The following is a 25,728-nucleotide window of genomic DNA, read 5'->3' on the forward strand; positions in this document are numbered from 1 at the left end:
AGGAGAGGATTGATGGAGAGATAGTAATGAGAGAGAGGAGAGATGGAGAGATGATAATTAAATGGAGAGATGGAGAGATAGTAATGAAGGAGAGGATAGATGGAGACATAGTAATGAGAGAGAGGAGACATGGAGAGATGATAATTAAATGGAGACATGGAGAGATAGTAATGAAGGAGAGGATAGATGGAGAGATAGTAATGAGAGAGAGGAGACATGGAGAGATGATAATTAAATGGAGAGATGGAGAGATAATAATGAAGTAGAGGATAGATGGAGAGATAGTAATGAAGGAGAGGATAGATGGAGAGATGATAATTAAATAGAGGAGTGACGGAGAGATAGTAATGAGAGACAGGGAGATGGTAATGAATGCAAAGATAGATACTGTATGTATCTGTCTGTCTCTCTTTGTGTTTCTCTCTCTTTCCCTCACACCCTCTCTCTTTCCCTCCCCCTCTCTCTCTCTTCCTCTCTCTCTGTCCCTCCTGCCCTCTCTCTCTCTCTGTCCCTGCCTCCCTCTCTCTGTCCCTCTCTCTCTCTTTCTCTGTCTCTCTCTCTGTCCCTCTCTCTCTCTTTCCCTCTTTCCCTCCCCCTCTCTCTCTCTCTCTCTCTCTCTCTCTCTCTGTCCCTCTCTCTTTTATCTCTCTCTCTCTCTTTTCCTTCCTCCCAGTCGCTTTCCCTCCCTCTCTCTCTCTCTCTTTCTTTCACTCCCTCCCTCTCTCACCCTCCCTCTCTCTTTCCCTCCCCCTCTCTCTCTCTCTCTCTCCCTCTCTCTCTCTCTTTCCCTCCCTCCTCTCTCTCTCTCTCTCTCTGTCTGCCTCTCTCTCTGTGTCTCTCTCTCTCTCTCTCTCTTTCCCTTCCTCCCTCTCTCCCATCTCTATCACAGATCCGTGTCATTCATCATTGCTCCCCTACTGTTAAACGTCATCCGTTAACACTGATTGGCTTAAAACCTTTACAGCGAGAACCAGAACCTTGACACCATGTTACAGTGCCTTGCGAAAGTATTCGGCCCCCTTGAACTTTGCGACCTTTTGCCACATTTCAGGCTTCAAATATAAAGATATAAAACTGTATTTTTTTGTGAAGAATCAACAACAAGTGGGACACAATCATGAAGTGGAACGACATTTATTGGATATTTCAAACTTTTTTAACAAATCAAAAACTGAAAATTGGGCGTGCAAAATTATTCAGCCCCTTTACTTTCAGTGTAGCAAACTCTCTCCAGAAGTTCAGTGAGGATCTCTGAATGATCCAATGTTGACCTAAATGACTAATGATGATAAATACAATCCACCTGTGTGTAATCAAGTCTCTGTATAAATGCACCTGCACTGTGATAGTCTCAGAGGTCCGTTAAAAGCGCAGAGAGCATCATGAAGAACAAGGAACACACCAGGCAGGTCCGAGATACTGTTGTGAAGAAGTTTAAAGCCGGATTTGGATACAAAAAGATTTCCCAAGCTTTAAACATCCCAAGGAGCACTGTGCAAGCGATAATATTGAAATGGAAGGAGTATCAGACCACTGCAAATCTACCAAGACCTGGCCGTCCCTCTAAACTTTCAGCTCATACAAGGAGAAGACTGATCAGAGATGCAGCCAAGAGGCCCATGATCACTCTGGATGAACTGCAGAGATCTACAGCTGAGGTGGGAGACTCTGTCCATAGGACAACAATCAGTCGTATATTGCACAAATCTGGCCTTTATGGAAGAGTGGCAAGAAGAAAGCCATTTCTTAAAGATATCCATAAAAAGTGTTGTTTAAAGTTTGCCACAAGCCACCTGGGAGACACACCAAACATGTGGAAGAAGGTGCTCTGGTCAGATGAAACCAAAATTGAACTTTTTGGCAACAATGCAAAACGTTATGTTTGGTGTAAAAGCAACACAGCTCATCACCCTGAACACACCATCCCCACTGTCAAACATGGTGGTGGCAGCATCATGGTTTGGGCCTGCTTTTCTTCAGCAGGGACAGGGAAGATGGTTAAAATTGATGGGAAGATGGATGGAGACAAATGCAGGACCATTCTGGAAGAAAACCTGATGGAGTCTGCAAAAGACCTGAGACTGGGATGGAGATTTGTCTTCCAACAAGACAATGATCCAAAACATAAAGCAAAATCTACAATGGAATGGTTCAAAAATAAACATATCCAGGTGTTAGAATGGCCAAGTCAAAGTCCAGACCTGAATCCAATCGAGAATCTGTGGAAAGAACTGAAAACTGCTGTTCACAAATGCTCTCCATCCAACCTCACTGAGCTCGAGCTGTTTTGCAAGGAGGAATGGGAAACAATGTCAGTCTCTCGATGTGCAAAACTGATAGGGACATACCCCAAGCGACTTACAGCTGTAATCGCAGCAAAAGGTGGCGCTACAAAGTATTAACTTAAGAGGGCTGAATAATTTTGCACGCCCAATTTTTCAGTTTTTGATTTGTTAAAAAAGATTGAAATATCCAATAAATGTCGTTCCACTTCATGATTGTGTCCCACTTGTTGTTGATTCTTCACAAAAAAATACAGTTTTATATCTTTATGTTTGAAGCCTGAAATGTGGCAAAAGGTCGCAAAATTCAAGGGGGCCGAATACTTTCGCAAGGCACTGTATGTTAATCATTGTTCTGTTAATGGGAGGTTAACACACTACATAGTGTGTTAAGGAAGGAACTTGGCACATTCTGGTTGAATGAAAACAACATTGATTTCCTATGGACGGATGAAGGCTTCCTGCTAGGAAGTCCCAAATGACACCATAATCCCTATATAGTGCACTACCCTATGGACACTGGCCAAAAGTAGAAGACTATATAGGGAATAGTGGGTAATTTGGAACACAAAGCACAATTCAATTCAAGGGGCTTTATTAGCATGGGAAACACATGTTAACATTGCCAAAGCAAGTGAAGTAGATCATAAACAAAATTGGAATAAACAATAAAAAAATTAATAGTAATATGGGAGTTTATCAACATTGGATTTGTTTTCAAATGATTTGTGGGTCTGTGTAATCTGAGGGAAATATGTCTCTCTAATATGGTCATACGTTGGACAGGAGGTTAGGAAGTGCAGCTCAGTTTCCACCTCATTTTGTGGGCAGTGAGCACATAGCCTGTCTTCTCTTGAGAGCCAGGTCTGCTCAAGTCAAATCAAATCAAATTGTATTTGTCAGATGCACCGAATACATCAAGTAAACTGCTAACATACATAGAAATAGAATTAAGAAAGTATTTACTATGTAAACTAACGAACAAAAAAATCTAATGCAAAGTAACACTATGAAATGACGATAACAAGGTTATGTACAGGGAGCACAGGAACAGAGTCAATGTGTGGGGGGTACAGGTTAGTTGAGGTTATTTGCAGAAGTAGGTAGAGTGACTATACATAGATAATCAACAGAGAGTATCAGCAGTGTAAAAATAAAGGGGAAAGGGGGACAATGGAAATAGTCTGGATGGAAAGGGAAGCCCTAGCACAAGATGGAGAAGAAAGGGAAGCCCTAGCACAACATGGAGAAGAAAGGGAAGCCCTAGCACAACATGGGGAAGAAAGGAGAGCACAACATGGGGGAAGAAATGGAAGCCCTAGCACACCATGGGGGAAGAAAGGGAAGCCCTAGCACAACATGGGGAAGAAAGGAGAGCACAACATGGGGGAAGAAAGGGAAGCACTAGCACATCATGTAGGGAAGAAAGGGAAGCCCTAGCACAACATGGGAGAGGAAAGGGAAGCCCTAGCACAACATGGAGAAGAAAGGGAAGCCCTAGCACAACATGGGAGAAGAAAGGGAAGTCCTAGTACAACATGGAGAAGAAAGGGAAGCCCTAGCACAACATGGGGGGAGAAAGGGAAGCCCTAGCACAACATGGGGAAGAAAGGGAAACCCTAGCACAACATGGGAGAAGAAATGTGAAGCCCTAGCACAACATGGAGAAGAAAGGGAAGCCCTAGCACAACATGGGGAAGAAAGGGAAGCCCTAGCACAACATGGGGGAAGAAAGGGAAGCCCTAGCACAACATGGAGAAGAAAGGGAAGCCCTAGCACAACATGGGAGAAGAAAGGAAGCCCTAGCACAACATGGGGGAAGAAAGGGCCCTAGCCCTAGCACAACATGGAGAAGAAAGGGAAGCCCTAGCACAACATGGAGAAGAAAGGGAAGCCCTAGCACAACATGGAGAAGAAAGGGAAGCCCTAGCACAACATGGGGGAAGAAAGGGAAGCCCTAGCACAACATGGAGAAGAAAGGGAAGCCCTAGCACAACATGGGAGAAGAAAGGGAAGTCCTAGCACAACATGGAGAAGAAAGGGAAGCCCTAGCACAACATGGGGGAAGAAAGGGAAGCCCTAGCACAACATGGAGAAGAAAGGGAAGCCCTAGCACAACATGGGAGAAGAAAGGGAAGTCCTAGTACAACATGGAGAAGAAAGGGAAGCCCTAGCACAACATGGAGAAGGAAGGGAAGCCCTAGCACAACATGGGGGAAGAAAGGGAAGCCCTAGCACAACATGGAGAAGAAAGGGAAGCCCTAGCACAACATGTTCGAACACTGTAACGTTCACTATATCAGGAAGATTCCTTTCCCTTCTCACTTTCAAAAACACCCTGAGCTGAGAACTATCCATTAATCACACAATACACAACTCCCCTTTCTCAAACACCATCTGCCAGATACTCTAGCTATGTAATAGAGAAGAAATACTCATGACATCTCCATCCCTGTCAACCAAAGCAGTGGCAGGGTCCCTACTTCGATGTTGTTTGAACAGTACATTGCCCCTTAACAAGCATGGCAATTGTGATAATCTATTATGTACACATTAAAAGTTTAAATAATAATATCTCACCATCCTACAGTGTGTTCCCTATTTGCAGGAGAGAGTGTCCCGTGGTGATTGACAATATATATTCCAGTACTCTTGTAAATAATGTTCAAGACGCTTTTGTTTTGAGTTTAGCTAGAGTGAAATATGTCTGACTGATATTCACCAGAAAATAACGAACACAAACAGCCACATACTAGCACAACATGGAGACAGGAACACACCACACACAACATGGGGGAACACACACACACACACACACACACAAGCCCACACAACATGGACAACAACACACACACCACACAGCACACACACACAATCCTCACACACACAATCCTCACACACACAGACACACATACATACATACACACACACACACACACACACACACACACACACACACACACACACACGACACACACACACACACCACACACACACACACACACGCACACAATTCAAAACAATCACACACACAGACACACACACACACACACAAAACAATGAGAACACAGACACACATCCACACAATCACACACAAATCCTCACACACACACACAGACACACACACACACACACACTGACACACATACATACACACACACACACATACACACACACACACACACACACACACACACACACACACACACAATCCTCACACACACAATCCTCAACACACAGACAACATACATACACACACACACACACACACACACACACAAACACACACCTCTGCCTCCTTTCCGATAGTTACCATGACAACCTATTGATACATTTTAACAACCGCCTAATTTAAATAATGAAACTCGTTTTAATTTAATTTATTGCGTGTTTTTAGTTAATACATTAGGGAAGAGTGGGGTAAACTGAGCCATTTTTACATTCAGCCATCAAGGGAAATATACACTTCATTCTAAAAAAGATATTGACATATATTATATATTTAAGGATGTTGTGTTTCCCTGGACATAATCAGAATGAACGTAAACATACGTTTTGAAAAAATGTATTCTCCTAAAGAAGTGGTATTTTGGCAAAACTTACCCCGAGTAAGTCAAGTATGGGGTAAGTCAAATATCTGAATAAAATATTACAACTATTTTCTTAATGATCAGACTTTTTTGTTGTTTTTTTGCCTGAAATGTCAAATCTTACTGCCTGTAGCTCAGGACCTGAAGCAAGGATATGCATATGATTGATACCATTTGAAAATAAACACAGTTTTTGGAAATGTGAAAGTAATGTAGGAGAATATAACACATTATATCTGGTAAAAGATAATACAAAGAAACAAACATGCATTTCTTATTTTTCCATCATCTTTGAAATGCAAGAGAAAGTATTATTCCAGTGCAATATAGATTTTGGCCGGCAGCAGTATATGTGTAAAATGTTAGACTGATCCAATGATCCATTGCATATCTATTTAAAATGTTGTATCAAGACTGCACAAATGTGCCTAATTGGTTTATTAATAACCTTCATGTTCAAAACTGTGTACTCTCCTCAAACAATAGCATGGTATTATCTCACTGTAATAGCTACTATAAATTGGGCAGTTAGATTAACAATAATTTAAGCTTTCTGCCAATATCAGATATGTTTATGTCCTGGGAAATGTTCTTGATACTTACAACCTCATGCTAATCATATTAGCCTACGTTAGCTCAACCGTCCCGCAAGGACCTATCAATCTTGTAAGCGAAGGGTGGGGCTAAAGCTTAAGAGGGTGTGAACGATGCTGATTGGGTGTAGTTTCAAGAGGTTACCAAAAGGCTAAGCTGTGTTTCGCTATAATTCACTTGTGATTTCATGAATATGAATATTTTCGAGTAAGATTATTTGGCCGTTGCGCTATGCTAATTAGTGTAGTTGATGACAATTCTCCCGGATCCGGGATCGGTGGTTCCAAGAGGTTTTAACTAACCTCCAGACGAGCTTCAATGCCATACAAGTCTCCTTCTGTGGCCTCCAACTGCTCTTAAATAAAAGTAAAACTAAATGCATGCTCTTCAACCAATCGCTGCCCGCACCTGCCTGCCCATCCAACATCACTACTCTGGACAGTTCTGACTTAGAATACGTGGACAACTACAAATACCTAGGTGTCTGGTTAGACTGTAAACTCTCCTTCCAGAGTCACATTAAGCATATCCTATCCAAAATTAAATCTAGAATCGGCTTCTTATATTGCAACAAAGCATCCTTCACTCATGCTGCCAAACATACCCTCGTAAAAATGACCATCCAACCGATCCACGACTTCGGCGATGTCATCTATAAAATTGCCTCCAACACTCTACTCAACAAACTGGATGCAGTCGATCACAGTGCCATCCGTTTTGTCACCAAAGCCCCATATACTACCCACCATTGTATGCTCGTCACCAAACCCACTGGCTACAGGTTATCTACAAGTCTCTGCTAGGTAAAGCCCCGCCTTATCTCAGCTCACTGGTCGCCATAGCTGCACCCACTCGTAGCACGCTCTCCAGCAGGTATATCTCCAGCAGGTCACCCCCAAAGCCAATTCTTCCTTTGGTCGCCTTTCCTTCCAGTTCTCTGCTGCCAATGACTGGAACGATCTGCAAAAATCACTGAAGCTGGAGACTCATATCTCCCTCACTAGCTTTAATCACCAGCTGTCAGAAAAGCTCACAGATCACTGCACCTGTACATAGCCCATCTGTAAACAGCCAATCTATCTACCTCATCCCCATACTGTATTTATTTATTTATCTTGCTCCTTTGCACCCCAGTATCTCTACACATTCATCTTCTAAACAATAAACCTTCCAAGGTTTAATTGCCATATTGTAAATACTTTGCCTATTTATTTACACCCACCCCCAGCCACATCCACACCCACACCCCAACCAATCAACACCCCCCCACGTCAACCATGCCCACACCCCATTTAGGCCCCCTCAGATCCCAGATATTCCCCTCCTGCCCACCACATGAACCCCAGCCCCGCAAAGAGGGCCTCAACATGGAAGTCACACATACGCCCAGGTAGTGAGGAGGTAAACAGGCCCAACCCTCACTCTTATACTCGCCCAAGCCAATGGCATTTACCAGATGCTCAGCAGGCTCTGCTCACACTTACTGGCCTGAGGCCAAACCACGACCAACAACATTGGACACTTTATGGAACACAAAGCCTTTACTATATCATCCTGGAATATCCAAGGCCTGAGGTCATCTGCCTTTGGCCTAAAGAGCAGGAACCCGGACTTCACCAAAGAAATCGGTAATACATTGTCATCCTGCAAGAAACCTGGTACAGAGGAGACGGACCCACTGGTTGCCCTCTAGGTTACAGAGAGCTGGTAGTCCCATCCACCAAACTACCAGGTGTGAAACAGGGAAGGGACTCAGGGGGTATGCTAATTTGGTAAAGAGCAGACCTTACCCACTCTATTAAGTTAGTCGAAACAGGAGCATTTTACATCTGTCTAGAAATGATCTTAACAGAGAAAAATGTCCTCCTGTGTGCTACCTATATCCCCCCACTCGAATCCCCATACTTGAATGAAGACAGCTTCTCCATCCTGGAGGGGTATATCAATAATTTTCAGGCCCAGGGACATGTACTAGTCTGTGGCGACCTAAATGCCAGAACCGGACAAGAACCGGACACCCTCAGCACACAGGGGGACAAACACCTGCCTGCAGTTGACAGCATTCCCTCCCCCACATGCCCCCCTAGGCACAACTATGACAACATAACCAACAAAAACGGGTCACAACTCCTGCAGCTCTGTCGCACGCTGGGTATGTACATAGTCAATGGTAGACTTCGAGGGGACTCCTATGGTAGGTATACCTATAGCTCATCTCTTGGCAGTAGTACTGTAGACTACTTTATCACTTACCTCAACCCAGAGTCTCTCAGAGCATTCATAGTCAGCCCACTGACACCCTTATCAGACCGCAGCAAAATCACAGTCTACTTGAACAGAGCAATACTCAATCATGAGGCATCAAAGCCAAAGGAACTGAGTAACATTAAGAAATGCTTCAGATGGTAGGAATGCAGTTTGGAAACCTACCAAAAAACTATTAGGCAACAACAAATTCAATCCCTTTTAGACAGTTTTCTGGGTAAAACCTTCCACTGTAATAGTGAAGGTGTAAACTTGGCAGTAGAAAATCATAACAGTATATTTGCCTTCTCAGCTTCCCTATCAAATCTAAAAATCTCAAACAGAAAACCGAAGAAAATGAACAACAATGACAAATGGTTTGATGAAGAATGCAAAAACCTAAGAAAGAATTTGAGAAACCTATCCAACCAAAAACATAGAGGCCCGGAAAACCTGAGTCTACGCCTTCATTATGGTGAATCACTAAAACATTACAGAAATAGACAACGGAAAAAGAAGGAACAGCACGTCAGAAATCAGCTCAATGTAATTGAGGAATCCATAGACTCTAAACACTTCTGGAAAACACTAAACAAACAACAACTCGAAGAATTATCTATCCAAAAATGGAGATGTATGGGTAAACCACTTCTCCAATCTTTTTGGCTCTATAACAAAGAATAAAGAGCAAAAACATATACATGATCAAATACAAATCTTAGAATTAACTATTAAAGACGACCAGAACCCACTGGATTCTCCAATTACCTTGAATGAACTACAGGACAAAATAAAAACCCTCCAACCCAAAGAGGCAATATTTTGGTCTTACTGAGATATACTGTCAGGGCCCTGGTCTGACAGAATCTGTGCAGAAGATCTAGGTGCTGCTGTAGGCCCTCCTTGGTTGGTGACAGAAGCATCAGATCATCAGCAAACAGTAGACATTTGACTTCGGATTCTAGTGGGGTGAGGCCGGGTGCTGCAGACTTTTCTAGTGCCCGCGCCAATTCGTTTATATATGTTGAGAGGGTGGGGCTTAAGCTGCATCCCTGTCTCACCCCACAATCCTGTGTGAAGAAATGTGTGTGTTTTTTGCCAATTTTAACCGCACACTTGTTGTTTGTGTACATGGATTTTATAATGTCGTATGTTTTACCACCAACACCACTTTCCATCAGTTTGTATAGCAGACCCTCATGCCAAATTATGTTGAAGGCTTTTTTGAAATCAACAAAGCATGGGAAGACTTTTCCTTTGCTTTGGTTTGTTTGGTTGTCAATTAGGGTGTGCAGGGTGAATATGTGGTCTGTTGTACGGCAATTTGTTAAAAAGCCAATTTGACATTTACTCAGTACATTGTTTTCACTGAAGAAATGTACGAATCCCCTGCTGTTATTGTAGGGGATTTTCCTAAGGTTGCTGTTGACGCACGGTAGCTGTTGACTGTTGACCACGGTAGTTATTAGGTTCAAATTTGACTCCACTTTTGCGGATTGGGGTGATCAGTCTAGGAACACATTGTTACAGCTGTAAACTGTATATTTCCAAAATTTGAGCATCTCTCAGAACACCTCTCAGAACACACCTCTCAGAAAACCTCTCTCAGAACACACCTCTCAGAACACACCTCTCAGAACATCTCTCAGAACACACCTCTCAGAACACACCTCAGAACACCTCTCAGAACACACCTCTCAGAACACCTCTCAGAACACACCTCTCAGAATACAACTCTCAGAGCACCTCTCAGAACACCTGACAGAGCACCTCTCAGAGCACCTCTCAGAACACCTGACAGAGCTACCTATCAGAACACCTGACAGAGCTACCTATCAGAACACCTGACAGAGCTACCTATCAGAACACCTGACAGAGCTACCTATCAGAACACCTGACAGAGCTACCTCTCACAGCTACCTCTCAGAACACCTGACAGCTACCTCTCAGAACACCTGACAGAGCTCCCTCTGAGAGTACCAAATCATCCAATCAATCAATCAATCAATCAATCAGGTATATTTACATAGTCCTTCTTACATCAGCTGATATCTCAAAGTGCTTATACAGAAACCCAGCCTAAAACCCCAAACAGAAAGCAATGCAGGTGTAGAAGCACGCCGGCTAGGAAAAACTCCCTAGAAATCACTTGGCCTACACAGCTACACTACAATCAAACTACAATCAGAGATTCAATTCAGCAGAACCCTTTACAACCAACCATTCATAAAAAGACTTCAATTATCCTCTTATTCCAACCCTCTACATCTGTGTTCCCATCAAAGAGAGAAACAGAGACGTCACCCCGTCTCTGAGATGGGATATGAATCCTACCAGACAGATATAATTCACGGCCAGGCCCCTCTGGTCTCGTATGACTTCTAATCTCTCAGTGTGATTAAATGGGAGAAGATAACATCTGATTTGTCAATTTATCAAAGTGTTAGATTTCTGAGGCGCCGGTTAATATGAATCATGTGTTGGGCAAATTGGCGTAGGTTCACTTAAAGCTAAAAAAAAAAGAGAGAGAGAGAGAGAGCGAGAGACAGAGAGACAGAGAGACAGAGAGAGAGAGAGAGAGAGAAAGACAGAGAGACAGAGAGACAGACAGGCAGACAGAGGGAGAGACACAGACAGACAGACAGACAGACAGACAGACAGACAGACAGACAGACAGACAGACAGACAGACAGACAGACAGACAGACAGACAGACAGACAGACAGACAGACAGACAGACAGACAGACAGACAGACAGACAGACAGACGCCTCTGGATCTTTCATTACGCACACCTGCCCCCTAACCCCACTGATTAGTATTTGTATATATGTGCCCTTTGGTTTCCATTGGTCTGTCCGTTATTGTTATAATGTCCGTTGGTGCATGTGAGTACCTGTGCTGTGTGTTTTGTCTTTCGTGCCATTGTGGATTACGGGTCTCGTTCCGTGTGTTATTTATTCAAGGTATTCCTTGCTCTTTTGTTTGGCTTTTAACACTGTGTTTTGTTACTCGAACCAGAGTTCTATGAATGGTTTCCGAGTTTCAAAAGCAATATGAGATACACCATTTTTGTTTTACCAAGGTTTGGAAACCTGCTGATTTGCAAACACTGTTTTCCACAGTTGCAGCAACTCAAGAGATTGGCTTGTAAAAAGTGAAGTGAAATTGTAATCAATTGACACATTACTCACTGAACGTGTCAGGTAGAAAACACCAGTCCTCACACGACTAGTGCAGCAGTTACAGTGCTTATTGAGGGAGGAATTAGTCGGCGTCTGTGTTAATAACAGTGGCGGACATTTTGTCTCAGCCTCCTTTGTTATTTAATTTATTTTAAAACCGTCGGTGTTCTATCAGCCATTAAAAGGCCAGCTTCCCCTGCAGCAACACAGGGCACTCAGCACCAGTTATTCTGATGGATTTCACAAAGCAGGACGAGTTAGGAGGAAACAAAGGAAGGAAAGAACCCCCCCGATGGCAGATTGAACACTGATTCCTACATGATCAGTTTGACTGAGTATTTTTTAAATTATTTTTCTCGTACTTGGTAGAACTGGTTCGGTGGACTTTTAAAGAGGGACCTGGAAGTAAGACGGTTCCCATTAAATTGGGGAATCAGTCCAAAAAAAACTGTCTGGTCATCTCTCCCTGGCCCATTGGGATCAGACGGTCAATAAAAGCTATCCGTGTTACCATGGAGACCCTGGTCTATCATCAGTACACACGACAGGTCTGTGGAGCAGACAGGCCTATCGAACTGGGAACATTACAGGTATCTTATTATCATTAGGGAGGCTGTGTAGGCAGCATACTGGGGATAGGTTTGATGGAGGGAGAGGAGAGTGTTTGAGAGACAGAGATAGATAGGGGGAGAGGGAGAGGGAGAGAGATCAATGGGAGGCTGGCAAGGAGAGAGAGAGATAAATTGGAAAAGGGAGGGAAGGTATTAGAGTGGTTTAATCACAATCATCTCAGTTGGATAATAAGAGATGGGGGGAAATGAGAGAGAGAGAGAGAGAGAAAGAGAAAGAGAGAGAGAGCTAGGGAATATAAATAGACAGAGAGAGACTAATGGTTCTAATTTTAGTATTCAACCCATTTCACTGAGAATCCTGGGCAATCAATTAAAAATAACTTTTAGCCCTCGCTTCAATTACTCTCAAATGTGATTATTCTCTGACTCTCTCTCTCCCGCCAGTACCTATCTGAGGCTGCCTAACAAATGGCAATATATCCCATAGTGCCCAGAGCCCATAGGGTATATAACCTATAGGAGCTAAAGGGCCCAGGTCAACATTAGTGCACTACATAGGAGATAGGGAGCAATTTGGGACGCCAGTTCTCTCTCTCCTGGCAGCTTAGCTATCCTCCACTTCCTGGAAACAGACGTAATATTAGTATTATTGGATTTTTTTTCTCATTTTGTCTGTCATAGTTGAAGTGTATCTATGATGAAAATTACAGGCCTCTCTCGTCGTTTTAAGTGGGAGAACTTGCACAATTGGTGGCTGACTAAGTACTTTTTTGCCCCAATGTATATTAAATTAGTATATTAGTTGAGGTAGAGAAGAGAAATATATATTATATTAGTTGAGGTAGAGAGGAGAAACATATATTATTAACATATTAGTCGAGGTAGAGAAGAGAAAAATATATATTATTAATATATTAGTTGAGGTAGAGAAGAGAAATATATATTATATTAGTCGAGGTAGAGAAGAGAAACATATATTATGTTAGTATATTAGTCGAGGTAGAGAAGAGAAATATAGATTATATTAGTATATTAGTCGAGGTAGAGAAGGGAAATATATATTATATTAGTATATTGGTAGAGAAGAGAAATATAGATTATATTAGTATATTACTCGAGTTAGAGTAGGGAAATATATATTATATTAGTCGAGGTAGAGTAGAGAAATATATATTGTATTAGTCGAGGTACAGAAGAGAAACATATATATTATTATTATATTAGTCGAGGTAGAGAAGATAAATATATATTGTATTAGTCGAGGTAGAGAAGAGAAACATATATTTTGTTAGTATATTAGTTGAGGTAGAGAAGAGAAATATAGATTATATTAGTCGAGGTAGAGAAGAGAAAAGTAAAGAAGATAAATATATATTATATTTGTCAAGGATTTCCTCCTCTTCTTCCGAAGAGGAGAGGCGAAACGGATCAGAGGACCAATATGCGGCGTGGTAAGTGTCCATGGTTCTTTTAATATGTAAATGTACACATGAACACTACAAAACAAGAAACATGGAACGTGTGAAACCCTAAACAGTCCTATCTGGTGCAGAGACAGAGACAGGAACAATCACCCACAAACACACAGTGAAACCCAGGCTCCCTAAGTATGATTCTCAATCAGAGACAACTAATGACACCTGCCTCTGATTGAGAACCATACTAGGCCGAAACATAGAAATAACCAAATTATAGAAAAACAAACATAGACTGCCCACCCAACTCACGCCCTGACCATACTAAATAAATACAAAACAAAGGAAATAAAGGTCAGAACGTGACAATATTAGTATATTAGTCGTGGTAGAGAAGAGAAAAATATATATTATTAATATATTAGTCGAATTAGAGAAGAGAAATATATATTATATTAGTCGAGGTAGAGAATATAAATATATATTATATTAGTCGAGCTAGAAAAGAGAAATATATATTATATTAGTATATTAGTCAGGGTAGAGAAGAGAAATATATATTATATTAGTATATTAGTCGAGATAGAGAAGAGAAATATATATTATATTAGTCGAGGTAGAGAAGATAAATATATATTATATTAGTATATTAGTCGTGGTAGAGAAGAGAAAAATATATATTATTAATATATTAGTCGAATTAGAGAAGAGAAATATATATTATATTAGTCATGGTAGAGAATATAAATATATATTATATTAGTATATTAGTCGAGCTAGAAAAGAGAAATATATATTATATTAGTATATTAGTCAGGGTAGAGAAGAGAAATATATATTATATTAGTATATTAGTCGAGATAGAGAAGAGAAATATATATTATATTAGTCGAGGTAGAGAAGAGAATATATATTGTATTAGTATATTAGTTAATGTAGAGAAGAGAAACATATATATTTTTAAAATATTAGTCGAGTTAGAGAATAGAAATATATATTATATTAGTATATTAGTCGACGTAGAGAAGATAAATATATATTAAATTAGTCGAGGTAGAGAAGAGAAATATATATTATATTAGTATATTAGTCGAGATAGAGAAGAGAAATATATATTATATTAGTCGAGGTAGAGAAGAGAATATATATTGTATTAGTATATTAGTCGAGGTAGAGAAGATAAATATGTATTATATTGGTCGAGGTAGAGAAGAGAAATATATATTATATTAGTATATTGGTAGAGAAGAGAAATATATATTATATTAGTCGAGGTAGAGAAGAGAAACATATATATTACTGATATATTAGTCGAAGGTAGAGAAGATAAACATATATATTATTAATATATTAGTCGAGGTAGAGAACAGGCGGCTCTTACTGTCTTTTATCATAAAACAGAATTTCCTTCACATGACCCATCAATTTACCAGAGACGGAAATGTGAAGAACAACATGACCTGTACCAAAGTCAGATTAGGATAAAGGCCAAGGAGTAGATTAGGTGTATATTTACCTCCAGTTTTTCCTTTTTGTAGGCTACTAATTTCAACACTTTTAGTCTTGAAATCTTTGGTTGTTTACTACACTACTCACTCTGTTTAGCACATGGCCTCACATGTGAATCCTTAAAGAGATGGGTGGGGCTAAAGCTTAAGAGGGTGTGAACGATGCTGAATGGGTGGGGCTAAAGCTTAAGAGGGTGTGAACGATGCTGAATGGGTGTAGACAAAGAAGAGCTCTTCACTAGATACCAAAATATTCAAAGGCCATTTTCTCAAAACTGGGGTTACAAGTTTATCCCTTTCCATGAACACCTGCTCTTTCCATGACAGACTGACCAGGTGAATCCAGGTGATGTCACCTGTTAAATCCACTTCAATCAGTGTAGATAAAGGGGAGGGGACAGGTTTTAAGCCTTGAGACAAATGAGACATGGATTGTGTGTGTTTGCCATTCAGAGGGTGAACGGACAAGACAAAATAATGAAGTGCCTTTGAAGGGGGTACGGTAGTAGGTGCCAGGAACCGGTTTGAGTGTGTGTGTGTTTACTTTGCAGGCATAATCTGGTCATTAAAAACAGGTGGACAGGGTTTTTTAGCTCGTGAAACACACCTGCTACGGATCGACGGGACGGGGGATGAAACTAAATTAATATTGTAGCTTCACTCTCCTTCCCCCAAACGACAGCTTCAATCTCCTTCCCCCAAACGACAGCTTCAATCTCCTTCCCCCACACGACAGCTTCACTCTCCTTCCCCCAAACAACAGCTTCACTCTCCTTCCCCCAAACGACAGCTCCACTCTCCTTCCCCCAAACGACAGCTTCAATCTCCTTCCCCCAAACGGCAGCTCCACTCTCCTTCCTCCAAACGACAGCTTCAATCTCCTTCCCCCAAACGGCAGCTCCACTCTCCTTCCCCAAACGACAGCTTCAATCTCCTTCCCCCAAACGGCAGCTCCACTCTCCTTCCCCAAACGACAGCTTCAATCTCCTTCCCCCAAACAGCAGCTTCACTGGAGAGGGAGCATTAGAAGAGGCTGTCTATGTTATTCATCACCTCGTAAACAACAGGTGTGGACTAACAGTGATGAATTAACGCTTAGCTACTGTATGTCACCATGGATATTACCATTTATAAAACATTTGAGCTGAGTAATATGATAATAAAGGAAATGGCTCAATCATTCTTGATTTAATAATCTTTAGAAAACCCATCATCACATATTACGTGTTGGTTTGCAGACATCATGAATTATTAAATCCAGGAAGTAGATTTAGTAATTATAATATGCTGAATCAGCTATATAAAAATTTTAAAAAACGACCAGGAAGCAAGATGATAATTTGTCAGTCCCACACAACATAAAACCAGAATTACATTTGTTCATCTTTAAAGTTGATGGAGCCAGAGTCCATAATCATGTTGCCTTCTGAACTATCTAGCCCTCCTGTTAAAAGGGAAATGTATTTTGTTTTATAATACCCTAATAAATATCTTAATAAACGGCCATGGATCACATGTTTTACATAAGGCCTAGATTGTTATGAAACTCATGCAAGGATAAACTCATGGCAAGGCCACTATAGTTCCGACGGGTCGTGCTCTCATGGGAGGCATTCTCAGTTGCTGTGGTGAAATGCTTGTGAAGAGCCGGGTAGTTTTTCCACACAGACTTCCACACATAGTTCTAAGACAGGATGCCACCCATCTAGTGTTCAAGATCCTTGGCGATGTTTGGTTGGATATGCTATAAAGAGCATATAGCTTGTCCCCAAAAAATTGAGCTCCCGAGTGGCGCAGCTGTCTAAGTTATCTCAGTGATGATGGATAGAATGGACCCAGGCTTCATCAAATCCCACCCACCCATAAGGTAAAAATCCCACCCATAAGGCGGCGCACAATGTGTCCAAGGTAGGCTAACGTTGTAAATAAGAATTCGTTCTTAACTGATTTGCCTAGTTAAATATTTTTTTTTTAAACAATTGTATTTAAAAAATAATTGATAGCTCCTATCTCTTTTACCACATGGCCTACTGCGAGCTCAAACCTGCGTGCTGAGCAGTGCCAAACTGTTACATCAGGGAAGAGGGCCTGGAGCCTTGTTGCTACTCCGCTCTTGCGTCCCAGCATCACATGGGATTCCAACGAGGGTTTTTGTAGAGAAAGTCCTCAGGTAACTTTACACCCTCTAATGCAGGTAACAGATCACGGACAATTCCCTCAGCGGATAAATCCTCCATTTCACACAAGATCAACAAAAAATGTTTGTAAAATTGCTGGTACGTCCATCTCTACCAGCTTAAGTCTGATGTATATGCAGTCAAGGCCCTCTTTTTATCACACTAGTAGCCTCATCGAGCAATATCCGGATTTTGGAGAGAGCACAGTACTATTTATATATATATATAGTCTTTTTACTGTTATATATGTATAGCCTCTCTCCTGTATATATCCTCTCTACTGTATATCCTCTCTACTGTATATAGCCTCTACTGTATATAGCCTCTCTACTGTATATAGCCTCTCTACTGTATATAGCCTCTCTACTGTATATAGCCTCTCTACTGTATATAGCCTCTACTGTATATAGCCTCTCTACTGTTATAGCCTCTCTACTGTATATAGCCTCTACTGTATATAGCCTCTCTACTGTTTATAGGGGTGTGTGTGTGTGTGTGTGTGTGTAGAGGAGTGGGTGGTGGGCTTACAGTCAGTGTAGTATTAAGTGTGTGTGTGTGTGTGTGTGTGTGTGTGTGGTGTGTGTAGAGGAGTGGGTGGTGGGCTTACAGTTAGCCCCACAGAGCGATTCCACCCCGTTACCAAAAGGACAAGGGCAATTGAACCTTCTAGTGCTTCATGTTTTAAATGCTCATTTAGGCATCAAATGTACCCTCGGAAAGTAGTCTAGTGCCAGAATAGGTTTTCATGAAAATGCATTACAAGGGACAGAGCCTAGCGCCCCTCACCGCCCCTCACAGCCCCACAGCTGTGCCCAGTCCATAACACTGTGCATTCTGTACTGAGATTTATAAAGAGACCAAGAGATAGAACAGCCTTAGAACTGAGATGTACCAGAGGAAAAGAGACGGTGTAGAGATGGCTATTTACGACAGGCTTAAACGTCCCAATGCAGAGAATGATTATGTGATTCTTTTTTACAGTTATGTTCATATGGTGTTCTATAGTAGATAGTGTTCTATAGTAGATAGTGTTCTATAGTAGACAGTGTTCTATAGTAGATAGTGTTCTATAGTAGACAGTGTTCTATAGTAGATAGTGTTCTATAGTAGATAGTGTTCTATAGTAGATAGTGTTCTATAGTAGATAGTGTTCTATAGTAGATAGTGTTCTATAGTAGATAGTGTTCTATAGTAGATAGTGTTCTATAGTAGATAGTGTTCTATAGTAGATAGTGTTCTATAGTAGATAGTGTTCTATAGTAGATAGTGTTCTATAGTAGATAGTGTTCTATAGTAGATAGTGTTCTATAGTAGACAGTGTTCTATAGTAGATAGTGTTCTATAGTAGATAGTGTTCTATAGTAGATAGTGTTCTATAGTAGATAGTGTTCTATAGTAGATAGTGTTCTATAGTAGATAGTGTTCTATAGTAGATAGTGTTCTATAGTAGACAGTGTTCTATAGTAGACAGTGTTCTATAGTAGACAGTGTTCTATAGTAGACAGTGTTCTATAGTAGACAGTGTTCTATAGTAGATAGTGTTCTATAGTAGATAGTGTTCTATAGTAGATAGTGTTCTATAGTAGATAGTGTTCTATAGTAGACAGTGTTCTATAGTAGACAGTGTTCTATAGTAGATAGTGTTCTATAGTAGACAGTGTTCTATAGTAGATAGTGTTCTATAGTAGATAGTGTTCTATAGTAGACAGTGTTCTATAGTAGATAGTGTTCTATAGTAGATAGTGTTCTATAGTAGATAGTGTTCTATAGTAGATAGTGTTCTATAGTAGATAGTGTTCTATAGTAGATAGTGTTCTATAGTAGATAGTGTTCTATAGTAGATAGTGTTCTATAGTAGATAGTGTTCTATAGTAGATAGTGTTCTATAGTAGACAGTGTTCTATAGTAGACAGTGTTCTATAGTAGATAGTGTTCTATAGTAGATAGTGTTCTATAGTAGACAGTGTTCTATAGTAGATAGTGTTCTATAGTAGATAGTGTTCTATAGTAGATAGTGTTCTATAGTAGATAGTGTTCTATAGTAGATAGTGTTCTATAGTAGATAGTGTTCTATAGTAGATAGTGTTCTATAGTAGACAGTGTTCTATAGTAGATAGTGTTCTATAGTAGATAGTGTTCTATAGTAGATAGTGTTCTATAGTAGACAGTGTTCTATAGTAGACAGTGTTCTATAGTAGATAGTGTTCTATAGTAGACAGTGTTCTATAGTAGACAGTGTTCTATAGTAGATAGTGTTCTATAGTAGACAGTGTTCTATAGTAGATAGTGTTCTATAGTAGACAGTGTTCTATAGTAGATAGTGTTCTATAGTAGATAGTGTTCTATAGTAGACAGTGTTCTATAGTAGACAGTGTTCTATAGTAGATAGTGTTCTATAGTAGACAGTGTTCTATAGTAGATGGTGTTCTATAGTAGACAGTGTTCTATAGTAGATAGTGTTCTATAGTAGATAGTGTTCTATAGTAGACAGTGTTCTATAGTAGATAGTGTTCTATAGTAGATAGTGTTCTATAGTAGATAGTGTTCTATAGTAGATAGTGTTCTATAGTAGACAGTGTTCTATAGTAGACAGTGTTCTATAGTAGATAGTGTTCTATAGTAGATAGTGTTCTATAGTAGATAGTGTTCTATAGTAGATAGTGTTCTATAGTAGATAGTGTTCTATAGTAGATAGTGTTCTATAGTAGATAGTGTTCTATAGTAGATAGTGTTCTATAGTAGACAGTGTTCTATAGTAGACAGTGTTCTATAGTAGATAGTGTTCTATAGTAGATAGTGTTCTATAGTAGACAGTGTTCTATAGTAGATAGTGTTCTATAGTAGATAGTGTTCTATAGTAGATAGTGTTCTATAGTAGATAGTGTTCTATAGTAGATAGTGTTCTATAGTAGATAGTGTTCTATAGTAGATAGTGTTCTATAGTAGACAGTGTTCTATAGTAGATAGTGTTCTATAGTAGATAGTGTTCTATAGTAGATAGTGTTCTATAGTAGACAGTGTTCTATAGTAGACAGTGTTCTATAGTAGATAGTGTTCTATAGTAGACAGTGTTCTATAGTAGACAGTGTTCTATAGTAGATAGTGTTCTATAGTAGACAGTGTTCTATAGTAGATAGTGTTCTATAGTAGACAGTGTTCTATAGTAGATAGTGTTCTATAGTAGATAGTGTTCTATAGTAGACAGTGTTCTATAGTAGACAGTGTTCTATAGTAGATAGTGTTCTATAGTAGACAGTGTTCTATAGTAGATGGTGTTCTATAGTAGACAGTGTTCTATAGTAGATAGTGTTCTATAGTAGATAGTGTTCTATAGTAGACAGTGTTCTATAGTAGATAGTGTTCTATAGTAGATAGTGTTCTATAGTAGATAGTGTTCTATAGTAGACAGTGTTCTATAGTAGACAGTGTTCTATAGTAGATAGTGTTTTATAGTAGACAGTGTTCTATAGTAGATAGTGTTTTATAGTAGATAGTGTTCTATAGTAGATAGTGTTCTATAGTAGATAGTGTTTTATAGTAGACAGTGTTCTATAGTAGATAGTGTTCTATAGTAGATAGTGTTCTATAGTAGACAGTGTTCTATAGTAGACAGTGTTCTATAGTAGACAGTGTTCTATAGTAGACAGTGTTCTATAGTAGACAGTGTTCTATAGTAGACAGTGTTCTATAGTAGGCAGTGTTCTATAGTAGATAGTGTTCTATAGTAGATAGTGTTCTATAGTAGACAGTGTTCTATAGTAGACAGTGTTCTATAGTAGATAGTGTTCTATAGTAGATAGTGTTCTATAGTAGATAGTGTTCTATAGTAGACAGTGTTCTATAGTAGATAGTGTTCTATAGTAGATAGTGTTCTATAGTAGATAGTGTTCTATAGTAGATAGTGTTCTATAGTAGACAGTGTTCTATAGTAGACAGTGTTCTATAGTAGATAGTGTTCTATAGTAGATAGTGTTCTATAGTAGATAGTGTTCTATAGTAGATAGTGTTCTATAGTAGACAGTGTTCTATAGTAGGCAGTGTTCTATAGTAGACAGTGTTCTATAGTAGACAGTGTTCTATAGTAGACAGTGTTCTATAGTAGATAGTGTTCTATAGTAGATAGTGTTCTATAGTAGACAGTGTTGTATAGTAGACAGTGTTCTATAGTAGATAGTGTTCTATAGTAGACAGTGTTCTATAGTAGGCAGTGTTCTATAGTAGACAGTGTTCTATAGTAGACAGTGTTCTATAGTAGACAGTGTTCTATAGTAGATAGTGTTCTATAGTAGATAGTGTTCTATAGTAGACAGTGTTGTATAGTAGACAGTGTTCTATAGTAGATAGTGTTCTATAGTAGATAGTGTTCTATAGTAGATAGTGTTCTATAGTAGACAGTGTTCTATAGTAGGCAGTGTTCTATAGTAGGCAGTGTTCTATAGTAGACAGTGTTCTATAGTAGACAGTGTTCTATAGTAGATAGTGTTCTATAGTAGATAGTGTTCTATAGTAGATAGTGTTCTATAGTAGACAGTGTTCTATAGTAGATAGTGTTTTATAGTAGACAGTGTTCTATAGTAGATAGTGTTTTATAGTAGATAGTGTTCTATAGTAGATAGTGTTCTATAGTAGATAGTGTTCTATAGTAGATAGTGTTCTATAGTAGATAGTGTTCTATAGTAGACAGTGTTCTATAGTAGATAGTGTTCTATAGTAGACAGTGTTCTATAGTAGATAGTGTTCTATAGTAGATAGTGTTCTATAGTAGATAGTGTTCTATAGTAGACAGGCCACAACAGACAGGAGCCAGACAGGCCACAACAGACAGGAGCCAGACAGGCCACAACAGACAGGATCCAGACAGGCCCCAGCAGACAGGAGCCAGACAGGCCACAGCAGACTTATTTCAGTGTGTGGCTTGCATCCTCTTCAGCTGTCATCTCCCCCCACACACACACACACACACACACACACACGCCACGTTACACCTCTTCAGCTATCATCTCCTCTCTCCTGCCTCACAGACATTGACTTGCTGTCAATCCATTTGAACTGAGAGAGAGAGAAAGAGAGAGAGAGAGAGAGAGAGAGAGAGAGAGGAGAGAGAGAGAGAGAGAGAGAGAGAGAGAGAGAGAGAGAGAGAGAGAGAGAGAGAGAGAGGGAGAGAGAGAGAGAGAGAGAGAGAAACACATTTGTCAGGAAGAGCGAAGGGAAGGTGTGAGAGTGGAGAGGGAGGACATGAAGAGGAGAGAGAGAGAGTTTGATTTTGTTAAAAAGGAGATAGGTGTAAAATGATCTCTCAGGCTTCAAAAGGATGACATTTAAAGACCAGAGTACAGAGAACATACATCCTGGAGCGTGTGACTCTGTGGGTATATGTCTCACAGACGCAGCACTGAATCTTTCACATTCAGCATGTTTTGGGAAACTCAGAAACACCTCCAAAAACACTGTACCTCTTGGTCAATCTGCCTGTAAACTCAGAAACACCTCCAAAAACACTGTACCTCTTGGTCGATCTGCCTGTAAACTCAGAAACACCTCCAAAAACACTGTACCTCTTGGTCAATCTGCCTGTAAACTCAGAAACACCTCCAAAAACACTGTACCTCTTGGTCGATCTGCCTGTAAACTCAGAAACACCTCCAAAAACACTGTACCTCTTGGTCGATCTGCCTGTAAACTCAGAAACACCTCCAAAAACACTGTACCTCTTGGTCGATCTGCCTGTAAACTCAGAAACACCTCCAAAAACACCGTACCTCTTTGTCAATCTGCCTGTAAACTCAGAAACACCTCCAAAAACACCATACCTCTTTGTCAATCTGCCTGTAAACTCAGAAACGGGGAACAGAACCTAACAGCGGAACATTCTAATTCCGTGTGACAATTACAAACAGTCCTATTCTAACCCGTGAGGAGGTTGCCTTGGTATGCTGCCCACATACAGCAGGCTTTGTAGAGCAGATGGACAATATGATGGACCAGGTTACATCCAGGCCTCCCACCTGCCTCTCCACCTTTGTGCCAGTCAACACTTTTCCAGGGAGAGAGTCAGCCTCCCATCTCTGCAATGTGGGGGGGGGGGCACTGACAGCTTGGCATTGCAGGTCTGGAAGGTACTGAGGGCTTGGCATGGGGGTGTGGAGGGTACTGGGGGCTTGGCATGGTGTTGTGGAGGGTACTGAGGGCTTGGCAAAGCTTGGCATGGTGGTGTGGAGGGTACTGAGGGCTTGGCATGGTGGTGTGGAGAGTACTGAGGGCTTGGCATGGTGTTGTGGAGGGTACTGATTGCTTGGCATGGTGGTGTGGAAGGTACTGAGGGCTTGGCATGGTGGTGTGGAGGTTACTGAGGGCTTGGCATGGTGGTGTGGAGGGTACTGATTGCTTGGCATGGTGGTGTGGAAGGTACTGAGGGCTTGGCATGGTGGTGTGGAGGTTACTGAGGGCTTGGCATGGGGGTGTGGAGGGTACTGGGGGCTTGGCATGGTGTTGTGGAGGGTACTGAGGGCTTGGCAAAGCTTGGCATGGTGGTGTGGAGGGTATTCAGGGCTTGGCATGGTGGTGTGGAGGGTATTCAGGGCTTGGCATGGTGGTGTGGAGGGTATTCAGGGCTTGGCATGGGGGTGTGGAGAGATAGAAAGAAGGAAAGATAAACACGACCGTCATGCTTTTTAATCACTAAATAACCACACACTTTAATCTTACATCTTTCTGAAAGCTCCCCTTTCCTCATCTCTCTCCCTCCCCATCTCTCAACCTCTCTCTCCCTCCCCATCTCTCTCCCTCTCTCCCCATCTCTCTCACCCTCTCTATTTCTCTCCCTCTCTCTCCCTCCCTATCTCTCTCTCTCGGTCTCTCTCCCTCCCCATCTCTCTCCCTCCCCATCTCTCTCACTCTCTCTCCTCCCCATCTCTCCCTCCCCATCTCTCTCTCCCCTCCCCATCTCTCTCTCCCCTCCCCATCTCTCTCACTCTCTAACCCTGGCCATCTCTCTCTCTCTCTCCCTCCACATCTCTCTCTCTCGGTCTCTCTCCCTCCCCATCTCTCTCCTCCCCATCTCTCTCACTCTCTCTCCCTCCCCATCTCTCCCTCCCCATCTCTCTCTCTCCCTCCCCATCTCTCTCTCTCCCTCCCCATCTCTCTCACTCTCTAACCCTGGCCATCTCTCTCTCTCTCTCCCTCCACATCTCTCTCTCTCTCTCCCCACATCTCTTTCTCTCGCTCTTCCTCCTCCTCTCTCTTCCATCTTCATGCCTAACCCTCGCACTCTCTCCCCATGGTATGACTTGGCAGGACATCTGATGTGTCATTCTTGAGTCAGGCAGTGAGAAGAGGAGCCTGGAGAGGAGAAGCGGGGCGAAGGGAGGAGAGGTGAGGAGAAGAGAGAAACAGTGATAGTGCTGGGGGACAGAGTTTAGACCCTAGTTCATAGAGGACAAAACACTCTGTAAGACCTTAACCTTAACTCCCTCATCCCTCCTTCCCGTTCCCTCCCCTTTGCTCCCCCTCCTCTCCCTCATCCCTCCATCCCCTTTGCTCCCTCCCTCCCTCTTCTCCCTCCATCCACCCCCTCCCTCCCTCCCCCCCTCCCTCCCCTTTGCTCCCTCCCTCCCTCCTCTCCTCTCCCTCCATCCACCCCCCGCTCCCCCTCCCTCCTCTCCCTCCCTCCCTCCATCCTCCCCCTCCCTCCTCTCCCTCCATCCACCCCCCTCCCCCTCCCTCCTCTCCCTCCCTCCATCCTCCCCCCCTCCCTCCCTCCCTCCCTCCCTCCTCTCCCTCCCTCCATCCACCCATCCTCCCTACCCCCTCCCTCCCTCCCTCCCCTTTGCTCCCTCCCTCCCTCCTCTCCCTCTCCCTCCATCCTCCCCCTCCCTCCCTCCCTCCTCTCCCTCCATCCACCCCCCCCTCCCTCCTCTCCCTCCATCCACCCCCTCCCTCCCTCCTCTCCCTCCATCCACCCCCCCCTCCCTCCCTCCTCCCTCCATCCACCCCCCCTCCCTCCCTCCTCTCCCTCCATCCACCCCCCCCTCCCTCCCTCCTCTCCCTCCATCCACCCCCCTCCCTCCCTCCCTCCCTCCATCCCGCCTTCCCTTTCTGTCCAATAGTGCAGCAGTTGTTAATTTATCCGTACTGTGACAGCGTATTTTTCATTAACTATCTGCA

The 25,728-nt window shown here is 41.7% G+C and overlaps 1 protein-coding gene across 1 annotated transcript in view; it reads right to left on the reverse strand.

The window, feature by feature from the left end:
* Nucleotides 1–24,122, reverse strand: part of LOC121839011 (adhesive plaque matrix protein-like) — a 97,355-nt gene extending 73,233 nt beyond the window's left edge. Inside the window, exon 1 of the mRNA XM_042295017.1 lies at nucleotides 23,686–24,122. Coding sequence (XP_042150951.1) covers nucleotides 23,686–24,122 — 437 coding nt within the window. The remainder of the gene's footprint in view (nucleotides 1–23,685) is intronic.
* Between the last annotated feature and the right edge of the window lie 1,606 nt (nucleotides 24,123–25,728).

This window comes from Oncorhynchus tshawytscha, linkage group LG13 (genome assembly GCF_018296145.1).
Source record: "Oncorhynchus tshawytscha isolate Ot180627B linkage group LG13, Otsh_v2.0, whole genome shotgun sequence".
Taxonomy (NCBI): domain Eukaryota; kingdom Metazoa; phylum Chordata; class Actinopteri; order Salmoniformes; family Salmonidae; genus Oncorhynchus; species Oncorhynchus tshawytscha.